At 49.5% G+C, this 20,268-nt stretch overlaps 1 protein-coding gene across 1 annotated transcript; it reads right to left on the bottom strand.

Moving 5' to 3' along the window:
• Nucleotides 1-199: 199 nt before the first annotated feature.
• LOC106002870 (cytochrome P450 2B11-like) lies at nucleotides 200-6,388 on the bottom strand (the record flags this gene model as incomplete). The annotated part of the gene is made up of 5 exons (XM_013037624.1): nucleotides 6,185-6,388; nucleotides 2,659-2,821; nucleotides 2,380-2,529; nucleotides 1,329-1,489; nucleotides 200-376 (listed from the first exon to the last, which is right to left on the bottom strand). Coding segments are annotated over exons 1-5 (822 nt in total), but the record flags the coding sequence as incomplete, so codon positions are not given.
• Nucleotides 6,389-20,268: the final 13,880 nt, after the last annotated feature.

The raw sequence follows: 20,268 nt of genomic DNA, 5'->3' as shown, positions 1-20,268 counted from the left end.
GATGGGTGTTGGGTAGATGGATGATAGATAGTGGGTGGAGGCCTTGGTGGATGGATGGGTGGATGGGTGGATAATGGATGTCTGGATTGATCCTTCTGTCCCTTCCTTATCATCCTATCTCTGTCCTCTCCACTCTCTGCTCTTCCTCTCCTCCATTTCCTTTCCTCTCTAGCTGCCACCCTTTTCCCGTGGCGCCTACTTTGTCCATGCGCAGGAGGTAGGTGTCGATGAAGTCTCTCGGCATGCTGGGGTCCAGGGTTGCCCGGTGCCATTCCACACGCTGGGCAATGAACGCTTTGACCTCCTGCAGGTTTTTGTAGATCTCTCTGTGCTTCCCAGGGAAGTGCTTCATGACACTGGAGAAAAGCTCAAACACCTGCCGGATGCAGGGGCCAGAAGATCCAGGGCAGGGTCAGGGAGGGGCGCTTCATGTGGAACCCTCTCTCCCCCCTTCCCTCCCTTTCTCTCTCTCTCTCTCACACACACACACACACACACACACACACACACTTCCACATTGTCTTGCACAAGTTACCTCTATTCTGTCTTGTCTTCTTATTCTTAACTCTTCCTATCTCATATCTCTTCTTTTCTTTCCACCTTCCTTTCTTCCTTTCTCTTTTTTTCCTTCCTTCCTTCCTTTCTTCCTTCCTTTCCACCTTCCTTCTTTTCTTCCTTCTTTTCCACCTTCCTCCCTTCCTTCCTTCCTACCTCCTTTCCTTCTTTTCTTTCCTCCCTTCTTCTTTCCTCTCTGCCTCCCTTCCTTCTTTCCTTCCTTTCCATCTTCCCTTCTTCCTTCCTTCTCCCTGCCTTTCTTCCTTCCTTCTTTTCTCCCTCTTTTTCTTTCTTCCTTCTTTCCTTCCTCCCACCCTCCATTCCTTCCTTTCTACCTTCCTTTCCTTTGTTCTTTTCCTTCCATCCTCCCTCCCTCACTTTCTTCTTTCTTTCCTTTCTTCATTTTTTTCTTCCTTCTTTTCCTCCTTTCTTCTTTCCTTCCTTTTCTCCCTCCTTCCTTCCTTCCCCTTCCTTTTCCTTCCTTCCTTCCTCCCTCTTTCCCTCCTTTTCTTTCTTTCTTTCTTCATTTCTTTCTCTCTCTTCCTTCCTTCCTCCTTTCCTTTCTTTCTTTACCTCTCTCTCTCTCTCTCTCTCTCTCTCTCTCTCTCTCTCTCTGTTCATCATCTCTCCCTAAATCCAGATCTCAGCCTCCCTGTCTCCCCCTGTGGTTTCTGCCCCTCTTCCATTCCTTTTGAGCCTCCAAAACACATCCTCCTTTTCCCTTCCACCCTGTGCGGGCCCCTCTACCCCCTTCTCTCCCCTCCCCTCCACACCTGGCTGTAGAAGGAGCTGATGAGCGCAAAGCTCTGATAGAACATGTCCAGGAGATGCAGGAAGTTGCGATCTTTGTAGTCAAATCGTTCTCCAAAGACAATGGAACAGATGATGTTGGCCGTGATGGACTGGAAGATGAAGGTGGGGTCCACAAGTTCCCCTGGGAGGAGGAGAAGGGGCACAGGAGACTGGGGATCCGTTTCCCCCTTTTTCTTTCACTGTCCTGCATTGCTCAGTACTGAACAACTAAAAGAATCTGCCAGGTGCTGGTGACTCATGCCTGTAATCCTAGCTACTCAGGAAGCTGAGATCTGAGGATTGCAGTTCAAAGCCAGCCTGGGCAGGAAAGTCCATGAGACTCTTATCTCCAATAAACCACCAGAAAACCAAAGTGGTGCTGTGGCTCAAGTGGTGGAGCGCTCATCCTGATCTGAAGAGCTGAGTGGCAGCGCCAAGGCCCAGAGATCAAGCCTCACAACTGGCAAAAAAAATCTCTGTCTCTCCTTCCTTGTGTCTCTGTCTGTGGTTCTGTGTGTGTGTGTGTGTGTGTGTGTGTGTGTGTGTGTGTGTGTGTGTGTGTGTGTGCGTGTGTCAGTACTAGGCTTGAACTCAAGGACTCTCACCACCCCTTGGCTTTCTTGCTCACAGCTGGAGCTCTATCACCTGAACTATACCTTCATCCCTGCTTTTTTGTCTGTCACAGGGCTGGAACTCAGGCCTGGACACTGTGCTTGAGCTTTCTTGCGTAAGCTAGTGCTCTACCACTTGAGCCACAGGGCCGCTTCTGGTTTTCTGGTGGTTCGTTGGAGATAAGAGTCTTACAGACTTTCCTGCTAGGTCTGGCTTTGAACCTGGGTGATAGGGCATGAGCCACTGGTGCCCAGCTCTTGAGTTATTCTTGAACATAATTATCAATAATCATGCCTCTTTCCCTGGGTGTCTGTCTCTCACTCCCGTCTTCATCCTTAGCTCTCTGCTCACATGGACAGCTCTGTCTCTCAATTGCTCCCCCCCCAGCCCATCCCCCTCCTCCCTGAGCCTGGGCCTCACCATTGGTTTTCCGCAGCTGCTCCACCAAACACTGCGCCTCCTCCTGGATCCGCTCCTCCACGCTCCGCTTCCCCATCCCAAAATCCCTCATGGTGGCCAGAGAGAACCGCCGAAGGGCCTTCCAGCGCTCCCCGTTGGCAAATACCACACCTGCCCAGGCAGGGAGAAGGGGGAGGGAGCATGGGGTCATGGAGGCAGAAGTTACAGGAGGAAGATCAAAGGAGACCAGGCCCTCCTCTCCCCCTTCCCCCCTTCTCCCTCCATCCTGCAGGCCATCACCATAGCCCTGGAAGATTGGCTCCACAGTGGCAACAGTCCCTCGGCCAGAGAAGGCCTCAGCCTGGTCCACCAGGGCCTCCCGGATGGTGTCCGTCCCACACAGCATGACCACCGGCCTTGATCCCAGATACACGGTGAACACATCCCCATACCGTTCTCGAAGCTGCCAAGGCAAGAGTTGCTGCTAGCTCCTTATGAGATGCAGCTCCATTAGATGCAGCCGGCCCCCTGGCTGATGGCTCAGGCCTGTAATCCCAGCTACTCAGGAGGCTGAGATCTGAGGTTCAAAGCCAGTCTACCAGGAAAAGTCCATGAGACTCTTAGCTCTAATGAACCACCAGAAAACCAGAAATGGAGCTGTGGCTCAAAGTAGTAGAGTGCTAGCTTTGAGCACAAACGCTTAGGGACACAGCCCGGGCCCTGAGTTCAGGCCCATGTCTGACAACAGAGAAAAAGTAGTGATAATAACTAAAGCAAGAAAGGGCTAGAGGTGAGGCCCAAGTGGTAGAGTTTCCTGCACAGAAAAGCATTAGGCTCTTGAGTTTCATTTTTCCTTTTTCCTTCTTTTTCTTTCTTTCTTTTTTTTTTTTTTTTTTGGTCAGTCATGGAGCTTGAACTCTGGGCCTGGGCGCTGTCCCTCAGCTCTTCAGCTCAAGGCAAGCGCTCTACCAATTGAGCCACAACGCCACTTCCAGTTTTCTAGTGGTTTATTGGAGATAAGAGTCTCATAGACTTTTCTGCCCAGGCTGGCTTTGAACCATGATCCTCAGATCTCAGCCTCCTGAGTAGCTAGGATTACAGGCGTGAGCCACCAGCACCCGGCTGAGGCTCTTGAGTGTCAAACTCTAGTACCACCAAATAATAAATATAAAAAATAAATGTAAGATGTAAGTAACTATAAGATAGGCAGTGATTGATCCCTCTGGTGGAATGCTACACAGCCATGAAAAGGATCAGTCTACCGCTATCCCTGACAACAGGGACGAAACTCGAAGAGAGAATGTGGGGTGAAAGCAGAGAGACACAAAAGCCAGATTTGGTTTGTCTTTTGGTGCTATTTACAGGAAGTTCCCACCCAGGTGCAACCAATGCCCCGCAGCAGGATAATGACTAGAATGTGGGAGGTGGCAGGTGATCCCGGAGCGGGCTCTGGTCTTACTTGGTCTTTGTGTTCGGTTACAATCTCATCAAGCTGTGCACTCTTCAGGGTTATGGTCAACTTCAGGCTTGACTCAAATAATCATAGCAATAAGACAGTTGTGGTAGCACATATCTGTAATCCCAAGAAGCTAACTCAAGAAACTAATTCCTGGTTGGACCTTTACTTTTCCCAGTGTAGTTTTGTGTTAGGCCTTCGGTTCCTGGTGCCTGTAGTCACTTCTGCAGCTCAAACACTGGGTGGCGCTCTGCATCTGGATTTTCACCAATTCTGTGTGTGTGTGTGTGTGTGTGTGTGTGTGTGTGTGTGTGTGTGTGTGTGTGTGTCCCAGACCTGGGGCTTGAACTCAGGGTAGGGACACTGTCCCTGAACTTTTATCCTCCAGGCTGGTGCTCTACCACTTGAGCCACAGCTCCACTTCCAGCTTTTTGGTAGTTTGTTGGAGATGAGACTGAGAGTCTCACAGTCATTCCTGCCTGCGTTGGCTTTGAACTGCGATCCTCTAGATCTCAGCCTCCTGAGTAGTGGGATGACAGGCGTGAGCCACTGGCATTCGACTGGTTTTCCCCAACATTTCAACCACTGTGTGTCAATTTTAGGAGAATGCCCACCTTCTCTACATGGCCACGATGTGCAAAACTCGTTTTGCTTATCAAGTTCAATTCATATGATTCATGGGTTGTGTTGTTGATACCATTGGGGTTTTGTTGCTGTGTTGCTTTTATGCCTCCACAGGAAAACATGCAGCTGTTCTGATCATCTTATTCCACCCCCAGAAACCCAAAATCCATGTCCTTGCTACATGGAAGATACATTCCTGCCCTCCCACGAGCCTGACTCATTCCAGCATCAACACAAATATCTGAAAGTCCAGAGTGTTCGCTGGGTGCCGGCAGCTCACGTCTGTCATCCCAGCTACTCAGGAGACTGAGATCTGGAGGATGGAGGTTCAAAGCCAGCCTGAGCTTGGAACGATCATCTGGCAAAAGCCATTGTTAGTTATAAACCTCTTGACTTTGCCAAGTTCTCAGCCTCGAGCGTTTTGTGATATCAACAGGAACCAAAGACACCTGCGAGACACCGTCTTGCCCACCCTCTGAGGCCACTCTGCTGCTTCCATGACCTTTGGCATTGGCTAGGCCAAGTTCTTGCTCTACCATCACCATTGAATGGCTGCCTCATCACCATGGGTGGACAGAAACCCACTCTTCCATGCACCTCAGCCTTCTCGGGATCAGCTCCTCCAGAATGGCTTCTTCTTCGGGATCATCCTCGCCCCCTCATCCAGTTTTCGAGGCTCTGTTCAAGTTCCATCTCTCTCTTTTTTTTAATCAGTCATAGGGCTCGAACTTGGGGCCAGGGCGCTGTCCATCAGTTCTTTTGCTCATGGCTAGTGCTCTACCAATTTGAGCCGCAGCACCGCTTCTGGTTTTCTGGTGGTCCACCATCTCGTGGACTTTCCTGGCCAGACTGGCTTTGAACTGTGATCCTGTAAATCTCAGCCTCCTGAGTAGCTAGGATGACCGACACCTAGCTTTCAGAAACCCTCTGCATCTTCATGTTCTAGTAGCAGGGTGTTTGTTCTCTTGGCCTCTCTGATAAGCACAAAACTACATGTTTAAAACACTGGAGGAGCCAAGCCTGGTGACACACTCCTGTAATCCCAGCGCTCAGGAGGCCAAAACAGGAGCAATGGGAGCTCAAGGCTAACCCTGTTTCCTTAAAAGTATAAATAAATCAAATAAAGATATAACTCCAAATCTCAGGAGTAGAGCACTTGCCTGGCATGCGCTCTACAAAAAGAATACAATGGAATGGAATGGCTCTTCTGGGCTCTGTTCTGTGCTGGCCCCGCTCATCAGCTCATCAGGTTAATTTGGACAGGCAGTAGACCCGCCCCTTCCCCCGCCCTCCACTGACCTCCCTTTAGCCCTGACACCAACTCCTGCCAGACTTTGCTCACCCTTGTTGATCACAACAAAACCGAGTCCGCTGTTACTTCCACCCTGTTTCTTTGTCGCTCTCTCTCTCTTTCCCCCCACCTCTCTTTTCAGGACATGTACCCAAGGGCATGGCAGAGGGTGACAGAGGAGAGTACAAGTTGACACCCCGACACCCTGTCTGGGAACAGTAGCCCCCCAGAACTTTCCAACAGAGCAAGATTGCTTCTGACAACCTAACCACCATCCATCATGCTTCAGGATCCTGCCTTGGACTCCTCACTCTTCCCCCCCCCGCCCCGCCCAACCCCTGCTTCTGGAGAGGGGTCCTCACTCTCTCTGCTGTCTGATCCCCACTTCCCTTCCTGTCCAGGCAGAGGACCCTCCCCACCACCTATATCCCAGGCTCCGTCCAGCCCTGTCTCACCTGCAGGAAAGATTTCAGGAGCCCGTGTCTATCCATTTGCAGAACATTCCCCAACAAGGGCAGAGGCCGGGGCCCTGGAGGGAGGTGGCCACGGGCCTTTGAGCCAGCCCTGAGCAGGAGGAGGAGGAGGCCAGTGAGGAGCACCAGGGACAGGAGGACGCTGAGCTCCATGATCCTGGGCTGGGTGGCGTCCACTTCAGCCCAGCCTTGAACTTGCCCTTTTATTCTGATCAAGTCTCCTCACCCAGTTGGCCACGCCTCCCCTTCCCGCCTTTTCCCTCCCCCCCCTTGTCCCCAAGTGCCAGCTCAGGGGAGGGGTGCAGGCTCCTCTGCTTCCTGCCCAGCCAGCCTGGCCACTCTGCTCCCCCCTCAGCCCTAGAAACCATTTGGCAGAGGTGCACGAGTGTGAGTGAGTGTGTGTGCACATGTGTGTTTGTGTGAATGGGGGAGTGTGTGTGTGTGTGTCCAAGCCTGGGTTGGAGCTCCTGTAGTACAGGCATCTGCTTTACCATGACAAAAATGTGTTTCCCTTGGTTGAGCTTGTAGAGATGGTCATTTGTGTGGGATCCAGGTGTGTGTGTCTGTGTGTCTGGGTCTGTGTCTGTGTGTGTGTGTGTGAGAGAGAGAGAGAGAGAGACCCCAGACTCCAGAAGTACAAGGACCATGTTGTGCCTCATTTGATGTTTGGCAGGTGCAGCCAAGGCTGAGTTCACAGTGGATGGAAGTGCACCTGGCCCCTGGAGCCTGCCGAGGGCTTTTCTCCCAGCACTGCAGAAGAGCAAGCAATGGGGAGAGGAGGGGAAAGTGTGCCAGCCCACTCCCACAACAATGCCATTCATCCATTCCCCGGGGCAGAGCCTCGGGTCCCCAGCACGTTTTAGAGATCTCACTTTGTTCCCTTGGACAGTCAGGACTGGGGATGGAATCACAAACAGGAGGATCACAGCCCAGGCTCGCTGAGGCACACAGCGACACTCCTATCTCACAACAACCTGACAGTGGCTCCCAGGGCAGAGCACTGGCCCAGCAAACATATGAGGTCTTGAATTTGAAACCCCAGTGCTAGACAGCCATTGGTGCTCACGCCTGTAAATCTTAGTGCTCAGGCGGCTGAGATCTGAGGATCAGGGTTCAAAGCCAGCCTGGACAAGGAAAACTCCATGAGACCCTTATCCCCAATGAACCACCAAAAAGCCACACGTGGAGCTGTGGCTCAAATAGTAGAACTCTAGCCTTGAGTGAAAGAGCTCAGGAGCAGCACCCAGGCCCTGAGTTCAAGCCCCAGGACCAGCACACTAAAAACAGTGGGAATGTGGTGAGGGGTGGGGGTGGAGAGTAGACACAGAATCTTCTTGCAGTGTTCAGCAAAATCAGGGACAGCTGAGTTGTGGCCCAGTGATCCTCGAGAAAAGCAAATAACAAGCAGCCGTCCACGTAAGGGTGAGATATGACCTTATATAACTTTGGAGGACTTTCCTGACCTCAGGACCTTGCTCCCGGCTATGCTGGGTGATATGGCAGTGAACATGGGCCCCAGGCTTTGTGGCAGGAAGAGTATGAAGTGCTTAACACAGTACCTCTCTGAAGACTCTTATTCTGGAAGAGAGTTTGTCATCCCCTCCGTTTTCCAGATGGAGGGCAGCGGAGTCCAGGTGTCATTACAGAGTGGCTTAATGCCACAAGGTTTGACATGGAAGCCCCTGGCCAGACTCGGCTGTGAAACATGGCCAAGGTGACTGGACCCATACCATTGAAATTTTATTTTTTGGTCCATCGTGGGGCTTGAACTCTGGGCCTGGGTGCTGTCCCTCAGCTCTTTAGCACAAGGCTAGTGCTCTACCACTTGAGCCACAGCACCATTTCTAGTTTTCTGGAAATTTATTGGAGCTAAGAGTCTCATGGACTCTCCTGCCCAGGCTGGCTTTGAACCATGATCCTCAGATCTCAGCCTCCTGAGTTGCTAGGATGACAGGTATGAGCCACGGGTCCCTGGCTAGAATTTTTTCAATTTAATTAAAATGATGCTGAGAGCCCAGTGCTGGTGGCTCACTAGCTACTCAGGAGGCTGAGATCTGAGGATCGAGGTTCAAAGCCAGTCTGAACAGGAAAGTCTATGCGATTCTAATTTCCAATGAACTATCAGAAAACTAGAAGTGGCACTGTGGTTCAAAGTGACTGAGCTAATATTAGCCTTGAGCATAAAAGAGCTAAGGGATAGTGCCCAAGCTCCAAGTTCAAGTCCCATGACTGACAAAAAAAAAGATTTCTGAAGAAACTTTAGGATTCTGATTGCCATATGCTTTCACTGCATATCTTAATCTGTGTGTTTCTCTCTCTCACTCTCTCTCCCCCATCTCTCTCCAATCTCTTATGACCTCTGGAGAGCAAGAAAATCCATCCAGGCACAGACAGTGAAAAGTAGACAAAGAAGTTTATGTACACTATTTACACCAGAAAAGGGTCTTGAGACTACCTCGTCCTGGGAAAGATACCCAGAACCAAGAGCAGCCTCAACCACCAAACCTCCAAGCCTCCAATAGGCAGCCTGACCCCCTGACCTTTATTAATTGGTCTGCAAACCTCAGCCCTCCAGAGCTCCAAAAGGCAAAGCTTTTCCCTTTCTTCCCTTCCTCCGCCTCTGCAGGCCTCTCCACAGGCCTCTCTAGAGGAAGGCCCCAAATGACCTCTGAAGGAGGCCCCAAATGGCCCCTCAAGGAGACCCCAAATGGCTTCCTCTAGAAGCCCCAAATGGCCTCTCCAGGCTTGCCCTGTCCTCCACGGACCGGCTTGCCCTGTCCTCCACGGACCTGCCCTGCTCTGCTCCAGCAGGCTTTCCCCTCCTGCCGCCTCTCCTTCTACTCCTACTCCTCTCCTCTCGCCGCACTAACTCTGCCTCAGGCCTTGCGGTCTTTCCCTGACTCTCCTCCCTCAGGACTCCTGGTCTCCTCTGGATTCCTCTCCTCTCAGGACTCCAGTTTTTCTCCTACTCCCCCCGGGCCTCCAAGCACGCCACCTATATATCCCCAGATAGGCTGTGCCCCTCCCTCACTAACGGTTTCAAACCGCCATTCATGCTCCTCCCCCAAGATGCCCCTGTCCTCCTCCTCCTTCTCTCTCTGTCTCTCTCCTTCCGCTTTCCCTGCTTCTTTCTCTTCTTCTTCTGTTTCTCCTTCCTCCTCTAGCCTCTAGGCTCTGCCCCCACATCTGCCCAGTACGTGGAACCTCTGTCCACCTGCCTCCTTCAGAGCCAATTGAAGCAAACCACTTTGCCCTCCCGACGGAAGGAGCAGCTCAGTCAGCCTCCAGGTGTGAGGGTGGGACTTGTCTATGTTTCACATGGGTCTAAAAGTCAAAGATGGACATCCTATCTCTGCTCATACTCTTCTGACCTAGCGGGGGAGGGTTCAACAAGGTTCAACCTGACCTTGGCAGGAAGCCATCAAAAACTTCCCTGACCTAGGACCTTGTTCCCACCTGGGTTGGCATCTGGAACTGACCCCAAGGCCTCTCCAGCTCAGGCTTTCTGATTGCAAGGTATAAGGTGCTTTACATTGTGATTCATTTAATCTTCACTCTAAAGGGACATGATTGTCCTCACCAAGTCACACAGTAGGCTAAAATTAGAATCCAGTGTCACACCCAGTCATGCCCAGCAACCTGCTATCTTCACTATCTCAGAGGGATGTAGAGGCAAGGAGAAGGACAGAAGAGAGAGCAAGGGCTGGGGATGGGTGGCTCATGTACGGAATCCTAGCTACTCGGGAGACTGAGATCTGGGGATTGTGGTTTGAAGTGGTTTGAAACCATCGTGAGCCGGAAAGTCTGTGAAACTCTTATCTCCAACTAACCAGCAAAAAAAAAAAAAACAATAGAAGTGGATCTCAAGTGGAAGAGTGCTAACCTTGAGCAAAAAACTCAAGCACACAAAAGCTCAGGCTCTGAGCTCCAGCCCCAGGACCCGTCACCCACTTATCACTCTCCTTCCTTTATGCACTCACTCATTCATGTGCTTTTTGGTTGGGGGAAGGGGGTTGGTCAGTCACAGGCTTGAACTCTGGGCCTGGGCACTGTCCCTCAGCTCTTTAGCTGAAGGCTAGGAGCTCCACCACTTGAGCCACAGCACCACTTCTGGTTTTCTGGTGATTCGTTGGAGGTAAGAGTCTCACAGACTTTCCTGCCTGGTCTGGCTTTGAACCGTGATCCTCAGATCTCAGCGTCCTGAGTAGCTAGGATGACAGGTGTGAACCACCGGTGCTCAGCTTCATGTGTTCATCTATTCATCCATTCACTCACTCCTTAAGCCACTCACCCACTACTCATTCATTCATTCATTCATTCAACATTTACTGAGCATCTACCATGAGCCAAGCCCTACTGGAGGTTCTACTGCAAACAAAGCAGGTGGACACCTCATACCTTAGACAGTAATCATTCTAGTGAGAGAAACAGATGCATATTGCCAGTGACTTATGAATGTCACCAGGGTTTGTCCTGAGAGAAACAGATGCATATTGCCAGTGACTTATGAATGTCACCAGGGTTTGTCCTGACTGGTGGCTTGCTGCCAGCCTCTGGTTGGCTGGGAAAGTGAGTGCTTTCTGCCCAAACTACCTGGTTTGATTTTTCTGGTGGCCTTCAGCAAGTATGAACTCTGACCAGCCGGGCAGCACATGTTGTGTGTGAGGACTTGACCACCACTTGTGCAGGGCCGGAAGCACCTCTGAAGTGGACATGTTTTGGGGTGTGGGTGCCTGGGTCCCTCCCTGCCACCCGGGGCCACAGATCATCATCCAGGTTTCCCCTCCTTCAACTCCAAGGACAGCCATGAGCCTCTGGGCCACCAGCTCCCTCTGGGGACAGGGGACCCAGCAGCCAGCCCCCATCATGGTGAGGCTCAGAGTGCAGACACACGGGGGCGGGGGGGGTGGGGCGGGGAGGACCAGAGTGATCTCCACGCTCCCTGCTCCATGCTATGTGTGATAATGAGACTGAGACAAAAGGAGGATAAGAATGAGCTGAGACCCTCTTCCTGGAAGTCCGGCCCCTCATGTCATGGTGGGGAGAGGAAGGCAGAGAGTACAGGTGTGACAGGGAAGAACTTGACATGATTTATGTCTGGGGTGTGTGTGTGTATGCGCGTGCGTGCGCACACACAGGTCCTAGAGCTTGAACTCAGGGCTTGAGCACTGGCCCTGAGCTTTATTTTTTTTTCATTCAAGACTGGTGTTCTACCCTTAGAGCCACAGCTCTGCTTCTGGATTTTAGCTGATTCATTGGAGAGAAGAGTCTCACAGATTTTCTTACCTGGGCTGGCTTCATACCATGATCCTCCTGTCTGAGCCTTCCAAGTAGTTAGGATGACAGGTATGAGCCAGCAGTACCCTGCTTTGTTTTGCTTTTCTGATTTTTTTTTCTGTGTGTGTTGCTATACTGGGGCTGTAATTCAAGACTTCCTCATATTCTGAGGGGCGTTCTTGAGCTCCACACCACACTCTGAATTTACATTCCAGAAGGATCCATGCAGTTAGGCCTTTCTCTGACCAGGCAACTGAAGACTGTATGATGGGAAATGATAGGTGAGGGAGCCCCAAGGACATTGCTCAAATTTCCACAAGGGCCAGGATTACCATGCCCTCCTTCCTTCCCCTCCTCACCCCCCATCACAGTTGGTGAGCAGCAGGATGTAAAGCACAGAGACAGATCAAGTGCTTTCTCTCCTCTTTTGCATAACTTAGTTCCCTAGGGCAAAGCAGCTTATGTAGAGGAATTCTGGGCAGCAGGTGACAGCAGCAGCCTGCCAGGTTATGCAATAGCAGAACTGGGCTTTGCTTTCCACTGCCCCCCTGTGGAGCTGTGAGTTTACTGCAAGGAAAAGAGTCATCCCAGCTTGTGTCCCGGCTTCATTATGATGATGATTGTTTTTGATCCTGTCCTGGGGCTTGAACTCAGGGGCCTGGTAGCTGTGATTGTTTTTGATCCTGTCCTGGGGCTTGAACTCAGGGGCCTGGTAGCTGTCCATGAGCTTCATTTTGCACCTGCTGTAGGAGCCACACTCCACTTCCAGTTTTCTTTTTTTTCTTTTTTCTTTTGTAGTAGTGGAATGGAGATAAGAGCCTCACAGACTTTCCTGCTCCAGTTGGCTTCCACTCGCCATCTTTAGTATTAGCCTCCTGAGTAGCTGGGATTACAGGTGTGAGCCAGGGATGCCGCCATCTGGCCTAATTATTATTTTTATTTTTTTTTTGTTGGTCATAGGGCTTGAACTCTGGGCCTGGGCACTATCCCTGCCCTCTTCAGCTCATGGCAAGCACTCTACCGCTTGAGCCACAGGGCCACTTCCAGTTTTCTAGTAGTTTTATTGGAGATAAGAGTCTCATGGGGTTTCCTGCCCAGGCTGGTTTTGAACTGTGATCCTCAGATCTCAGCCTCCTGAGTAGCTAGGATTACAGGCATGAGCCACCGGCGCCCAGCTGGCCTAATTATTAACAGCATTCTTTCTCTTGCTCAAAACAATCCTGGGGAGGTAGTGTACAATAGAAACTGTCGGATCCCCGGTTTTAATGCATGTTGATTATATGACGTGGCTACCTTTCTTTCTTTTTTAACAGAGTCATAGCTACTTAGGAGGAGGCTGCAATCTGAAGATCATCTCTTTTGATTGCACAGGTATCAGCCAGGCCTGGCGTTTTGCTGCACCCGCACTGGAAAGAGGAGAGTAGTTCAGGGCAGAGAGAATGAAGGCAAGACTGGGACCTCTTCTTCCCTGGGTCACATTCCTAATTACAGGCCTCACGGAGACACTCCTCTGAGAGCAAATAAACACCTTGGACAATTGTTCTTAATCTCCACAAGAATTTCTCTTGGATCAAGGCACTGAGGTCAGGGTCTGGGCCTCACCCTCCTCTTCAGTGCTCTCTAAGGCCTGCTAGGCTCTGACCATGTTTGCAAAAAAAAAAAAAAAAAAAAGGACATCATCTGCCAGCTACTCCATCCCAGGAGGACTGCTGTGGTTTGGATCAATCTCATCTCCCCAGAGTGTCTCCAATGTAACGGCCTATGGTTGGTGGACCCCTTGGAAGATAATTAGATCCTCAAGGTACCACTGTCAAACATGGACTCAAGTCTTTCTCAAGAGACTGGGTGCTGGTGGCTCATTCCTGTCATCCTAGCTACTCAGAGGCTGAGATTTGAGGGTCATGGTTCAAAGCCAACCTGGGCAGGAAAAACTGAGATTCTTACCACTAATGAATCACTGAAAAGCCAAAGTGGAGCTGTGGCTCAAGTGATAGAGCACTAGCCTTGGGAAAAAGAAACTCAGGAACAAAGCTGAGCAGTGAGTTCAAGGCCCAGAACGGGAACCAAAAGAGAAAGAGACCAAGACCAAGACTAAGACAGAGACAGAGAGGCTAAATTGAGTCTCCTGGAACTGGATTAGTTGCCATGAGAACAGATGATTATACATCAAGTTTAACTCCTGGCATTTTGGCCTCATCTACACCCATCCTTTTACCACCTTCCCACATGATCCCAACCATGTGAGGTACTCACTGTGAAGCCTTCATCAGGAGCCTAGAAAATGCCAGCACCAGAATCAGGAGCTCAAGCAACCTCTTTTCGGGTCTGGGAAGGTGGCTCAGTGGTAGAGTGCATGCCTAGCATGCATGAGGCCCTGGGTTCGATTGCTCAGCACCACATGAAAAGAAAAAAGCTGGAAGAGGCATTGTGGCTCAAGTGGTAGAGTGCTAGCCTTGAACTGAAGAGCTGAGGGACAGTACCCAGGCCCAGAGTTCAAACCCCACGACCAACAACAACAACAAAAAAAAAAACCTCTTCTCTTGATAAACTGTCCAGGCTTGGATATTTTCTGATGGCAACAGCAAATAAGCTCACACAGAAGGGAAGAGTTTAAGTTCCTGTCTTCTTGAATCTGGTTGATCTTAATCAACATACTCCCTTCAAGTACCAGACTTCTCTTCCATGTAATTGAGACAGGAGCTGTGAATAAATACCTCTACCCACTTTTCCTTCCTGCTCAAGAAGAGAGCTACAGCTGCATTTCCTCTGAAGTGAGGTTGTGTTATGTGACTGGGTTCTGTGTATGTATGTGTGTGTGTAAGTATGCATGCGTGCACACATGCATATGTAGGTCGTGGGGCTTGAACTCTGGTCCTGAGTGCAACTCCTGAGTTTCTTTTGCTCAAGACTAGCATTCTACCACTTGAGCTACAGCACTACTTCCAGCTATTTCTGAATAGTTTATTAGAGATAAAAACGCTCATGAGGCCAAGTGCTAGTGGCTCATGCTTGTAACCCTAGCTGCTCAAGAAGCGGAGCTCTGAGGATTGCTGTTCAAAGCCAGCCCAGGCAAGAAAGTTTGTGTCTCAAAGAAGGCCAGATCTGGCACTGTGATAGTGGCAGTGTGCTAGCCTTGAGCAAAAGAAGATCAGGAACAGAGCTCAATCCCAATGTTCAAGTCCTAGGACTGACAACAAAAGTTTCAAGGATTTTCTTGCCTGGGCTGGCTTTGAATTATGATCCTCAGATCTCAGCCTCCTTAGTAGCTAGGATTACAGGCATGAGCCACCAGCACCTAGCCGTGGCTGAATTCTTGACATGGAATCTGAAGGAAAATAGTGTTTCTGATCTGGTCTCCAAAAAAAGATCCCAGTTAGGCACCAGTGGCCCAGGCCTGTAATCCTAGAGATTCAGGAGGCTGAGAGCTATTGATCACAACTGGAAACCAGCCCAGTCAAGAATGTCCATGAGACTCTTATCTCCAGTTATTTTTTAAAAAGCTGGAACTGGAGCCATGACTCAAGTGGTAGAGCACTGGCCTTGAGCAAAACAAAGTCAGGGACAGCACCCAGGACCTCAGTTCAAATCCCAAGACCAGTAAAAAAGGAAAAAAATGCTATCTGAGCCAGGTACTAATGGCTCACGTCTGTAATCCTAGTTATTCAGGAGACTGAGATCTGAGGATTATAAAATGATGGAAGCAGAGCTGTGGCTCAAGTGGTAGAGCACCAGCCAGCCCGGAGTGAAAACGCTCAGGGACAGTATCCAGGCCCCTAGTTCAAGCCCTAATACCAACACACACAAACACACAAGATCATGACTTAAACTTCAGACAGCTCTGCCTTCAATTCTGCCCCTACCCAGTTCCTTCACTTCCTGGAGTCTATTTGTCTCTCTTTGTTTCTCCCTGTTTATCAAAAAGCAACTATATATTGTTATATAATATCTTGTACAAGATAAACAAACGAAGTGGGAGGAGAGAGAGTTGAGCTTGGCTTCCTCTGCAGGCCAGAAGATGACACGTGAGCCATGAGCTGGATGAGCACACACATGGAAATACCTGCGGACAGCATTCAAGCAGCTGGACCTGCCCACAGCTTGGGCTTTGGTCCCCAAAGCAGAGGGCACTGACATGAAGCACCAGGCAGGAAGGCCCAGTTGGGAAACTGAGGCAGGGAGCCTGCATGGTAATGACTGTATTAGTTGTCCAGGCTCTAGTAAGAAAATAGCATGGGCTGGGTGGTCTCAATGACAGCAATTCCTGTCCCCTGTGGACGAAGGATAGAGAAGGCCATGATTAGACTATCAGTGGGTCTGGCTTTTCCAAGGCTGGCAGGGACAATTAGCACCATACCTGTTCTATAGCTCCTGGTTTTGTGGTCATCTTTGGCATGCCAGGGCTTGTAGAGGCATCACTTAATCTCTGCCCCTGAATTCAAGACTCAGGACTGTCAGGAAGGAAGGAGGGGCGTTCACGCTAATCCTAACCTCCAAAGGCAGCAGGTGTCTCAGGATCTCCAACATTTGGCACAGGGAGTGTCCCTGCAGGCAGGGGCGGACTGATCTGGGGCACGAGGCAAGGGGTCAGGGTGCCATGGGCTGCTGAGACTCTCAGGGCTGCTTTATTGTTCGGTTCTTTGATTTCATGTCAGTCCTGGGGCTTGAACTCAGGGCCTGGGTGCTATCCCCGAGCTCCTTTTGGCTCAAGGCCAGAATGGTACCATTTTTGAGGCACAGCTCCACTTCCAGGTTTTTCTGTCATTAATTGGGGATAATAAGAGTCTCACAGACCTTCCTGCCCAGGCTGGCTCCGAACTGTGATCCTCATACCTCAGCCTCTTGAGTAGCTAGGATGACAGATGTGAGCCATTAGTGCCTGGCTTCTCGGGGCTGTTTTATTCTTTCATTCTTTTCTTTCATGCCAGTACTGGGCTTGAATGCAGGGTCTGGGCGCTACCCCTGAGCTTTTTCACTCAAGGATGGTTGCTCTACCACTTGAGTCACAGTTCCACTTCTGGCTTTGCAATAGCTAATTGGAGATAAGAGTCTTATGGACTTCTCACTCCTGGCTGACTTTGACCCCTGATCCTCAGATCTCAGTCTCCTAGTAGCTAGGATGACAAGTGTGAGCCACCGGTGCCCAGCACTCAGGTAGGCTTTGAGACTCCATGACAACATGTATGTCCCAAACCTGGCAGGTAAGAGGTTTTTTTTTTGTTTTTGTTTTTGGTTTTTGGTTGGCCGTGGGGCTTGAACTCTGGGCCTGGGTGCTGTCCCTCAGCTCTTCAGCTCAAGGCGAGTGCTCTACCACTTGAGCTACAGCACCACTTCCGGTTTTCTGGTGGTTTATTGGAGATAGGAGTCTCATGGTCTCTCCTTCCCGGGCTGGCTTTGAACCCCGATCCTCAGATCTCAGCCTCCTGAGTAGCTAGGATTACAGGCGTGAGCCACCAGCGCCCGGCAGGTAAGAGTTATTGAATAAAAGTCCACTCCTCCTCACTCTGCTTCTGATTGGCCAGGACCAGTGGTGGGGGTGGGGCTGAGGCACTGGGCAGCTGGACAAAGTGAAGACATGGAGGCTCCAAGAGGACATACGGGGAGGGTTGAGAGGGATAAAGTTGTTCTAATCCGATATGGAGTGCTGTGACCCAGATCTCAGACTCATCCAAGCTATGGATGTTTCCACATAGCAGCTCACCACACAAGATGTGCAGAGAAAATGGACAACGGATGTCAAACACCAAGCCTTGCTTTCACCCGAGCCCTGGCCCTAAATTATAGGGACACTCTGAGATCAGATTCCATCAGTTGGTGAATATTCTCTTTCTAACCTGGCATTCATTTCACAGAAGTTGCTGGAGAGGGGGGCTAAGATCTAGTGGAGTCAAGGATGGGGACCCACTGTCCAGTGAGAAAATGGTGTGTGACAATGCTTGGAGACACTGGGTGCAGGTGGCTCACATCCTGTTACTCATAAGGCTGAGATCTGAGGGTTCTGCTTTGAGACCAGCCAGGAAGGAAAGTCCATGAGTATCTGATCTCCAAGGAACCACAAAAGAGTCAGAAGTGGAGGTGTGTCTCGAGTGTTAGAGTTCCAATCTTGAGCAAAAAAAGCTAAGCAAAAGTACAAGGCCCTGAGTTCAAGCCCTGGTACAGGCTCACAGCAGAGCCAACATTTATTTTTTAATAAATAAAATAAAATATCCATTTTAGAGGTGGAGAGAGTAGCTCCGTGTTAGAATACTTGCTCGATTTGTAACAGACCATGGGTTTCAAACTTAGCATGCCAAGTAATAATAATAATAATAATAAATCACTTCTGAAGAAAATTTACTTTTTAAAAACTTCCTCTGGCTTCTAGTGACTGGGCTAGAAATGGAGGAGTAAAGTACAGACAGAGACACAGACACAGACAGAGAGCCAGCCAGTCCTAATCTTCCCTAGATGTCCCTGGCCCCCTTCTGAATTTCACAATCATTTAACAGGTGAGAAAAGAGGGGGAGCACTGAGACCCAGAAGGTGATCCAAAAAGCAGTGACCCCCAAAAAGCTGCTCACAAACCTGTGCACCAGCCAGAATCTACCCTCGGGGTGGTTTCCATCTTCCTGAGTTGTCTTGATAACTAGGGAGCTGATTGCTTACATTGTCTCGGTTTCAGAAAAGAGTAGAGTATGACTGACATAAAGAGCTCAGCTAGAGAGCTAGTGAGACCTCAGATCAGCAAGAAACACACACACACACACACACACACACACACACACACACGATCAAGGTTAATCACCTAGGACAGACCACCACCTAGTGGTCACTGTGTGCCCTGCTTCTGAACTGAAAAGGAGACACAAGATTCAAAGAATAATAAGAAAGCCCAACTCTGGCGGCTCAAGTGTGTAATCCTAGTTACCCAGAAGGCTGAGATTTGAGGATCACAGTTCAAAGCCAGCCCAGACAGAAAAGTGTATGAGACTTTTACCTCCAAGAAACAGAAAAAAAGCCAGACATGGAGCTGTGAATCAAGTAGTAGAGTAGAGCCACCAGCCTTGAGTGAAAAAGCGAAGGGACAGAGCCCAGGCATTGTGTTCAAGCCCCAGCACTGGCACACACACAAAAAAAACAGGACTGGGAATATGAATCAGTGGTAGAGTGCTTGTTAAGCATTCATGATGCCCTAGGTTCAATTCCTCAGTACCAAATAAACATAAAAGGCCTCAAGTAGTACTGTGGCTCAAGTGGTAGAGTGCTAGCATTGAGCAAAAGAAGCTCAGGGACAGTACCCTAAGTGCAAGTCCCAGGACTGGAAAAAAGAAAAAGGAAAGAAAAATACCAGAAGAAAAAAAAGGGCATAGAGTGTAACTCAAGTGGCAGAGTGCATGCCCTAGCAAGTGTGAGAATCCAAATCTCAGTACTGATCCCAAAAAAACTCAACTTGGTACGTGTGTGTGTGTGTGTGTGTGTGTGTGTGTGTGATTGGTCTTGAACTCAGGGCCTGGGCATTGTCTCTGAGCTCTTTTGCTCAAGGCTATCATTCTACACTTTGAGCCATAGAACCACTTCCAGCTTTTCCTTCCAGCTTTTCCTGAGTAGTTTATTGAAGATAAGAGTCTCAGGAACTTTCTGCCCAGGCTGGCTTAAACCATGATCTTCAGATCTCAGCCTCCTAAGTAGCTAAGATTATAGGCGTGAGCCACCAGTGCCTGGCTTTCAATCTAGTATATGTGTGCATACATATATATGTATATATGTATGTGTACATATATGTACATTTATGTATATTTATGCATATATGTATATATATGTATTTATGACCTATTTCAAGTTCAGTATTGCACACTGATGCATTCTGTGTGGTCTATTCTCCACTGTACCCCCAAGTACCCCACAAACAGGCCTAGTCATAGAGGTGACTCACCTCTGCAGATAAGTTGAAAAGCCAGGTGCTAGTAGCTCACTCTTGTCATCCTAGCTATTCAGGAGACTGAGATCTGAGGATCCCAGTTCAACGCCAACCCACACAGGAAAGTCCATGAGACTCTTATTTCCAATGAAAGACCCAAAAAAAACAGAAAGCAAAATAAAACAAAAAGAACAACAAAAAACAGAAGTGGAGTGTGGCTCAAATGGGAGAGTGTAAGCCTTGAGCACAAAAGCACAGGGACAGCGCCCAGGCCCTGAGTTCAAGCTCCTGGGCTGCCAGAAAATAAATAAGCAAACAAGTAAAGAAGCTAAGATGAGGAGGTCCCTGGAGCCTACACTAACTGACACAGGAGGAGAAAGCTTCTGGATCTTTCCCACTCACTCCTCATTCTGGAAGCCAGGGCATGGTAGCAATGGAAAATGAATTCAATGGAGATAGAATTTACTTTAACTGTATGTGAGGAGAGATTGTGACTTCTATGACTAACTCCCACAGGCGGCCAGCATCCAATGAAGATCTTTTAAATGAAGAAAAATATGAAGAAAGCAAAAAGAAGGGAGAGGAGGAAGGGGAAGAGAAGGAGGAAGAGGAAGAAGAGGAGGAGGACAAGGAAGCAGAGGAGGAGGAGGAAGAGTGTTTGAAGGAGGGGGGGAGAGGGAGAAGCAGCAGCAGCAGCAAAATTTTGTCATGGGAAAAAGTGAGGGAACAGAAGACATGGTACAAAAGGAAATGTAGCTGGGCACCAGTGGCTCATGCTTGTAATCCTAGCTACTCAGGAGACTGAAATCTGAGGACCACCATTCAAAGCCAGCCTGGGCAGGAAAGTCCATGAGACCCTTATCTCCAATAAACCACCAGAAAACCAGAAGTGGTG

Source organism: Dipodomys ordii, unplaced genomic scaffold (genome assembly GCF_000151885.1).
Source record: "Dipodomys ordii isolate 6190 unplaced genomic scaffold, Dord_2.0 Scaffold1000003778, whole genome shotgun sequence".
Classification (NCBI taxonomy): Eukaryota; Metazoa; Chordata; class Mammalia; order Rodentia; family Heteromyidae; genus Dipodomys; species Dipodomys ordii.
The sequence above is the reverse complement of the archived record's forward strand: the minus strand, read 5'-3'. Positions and strand labels throughout refer to the sequence as shown.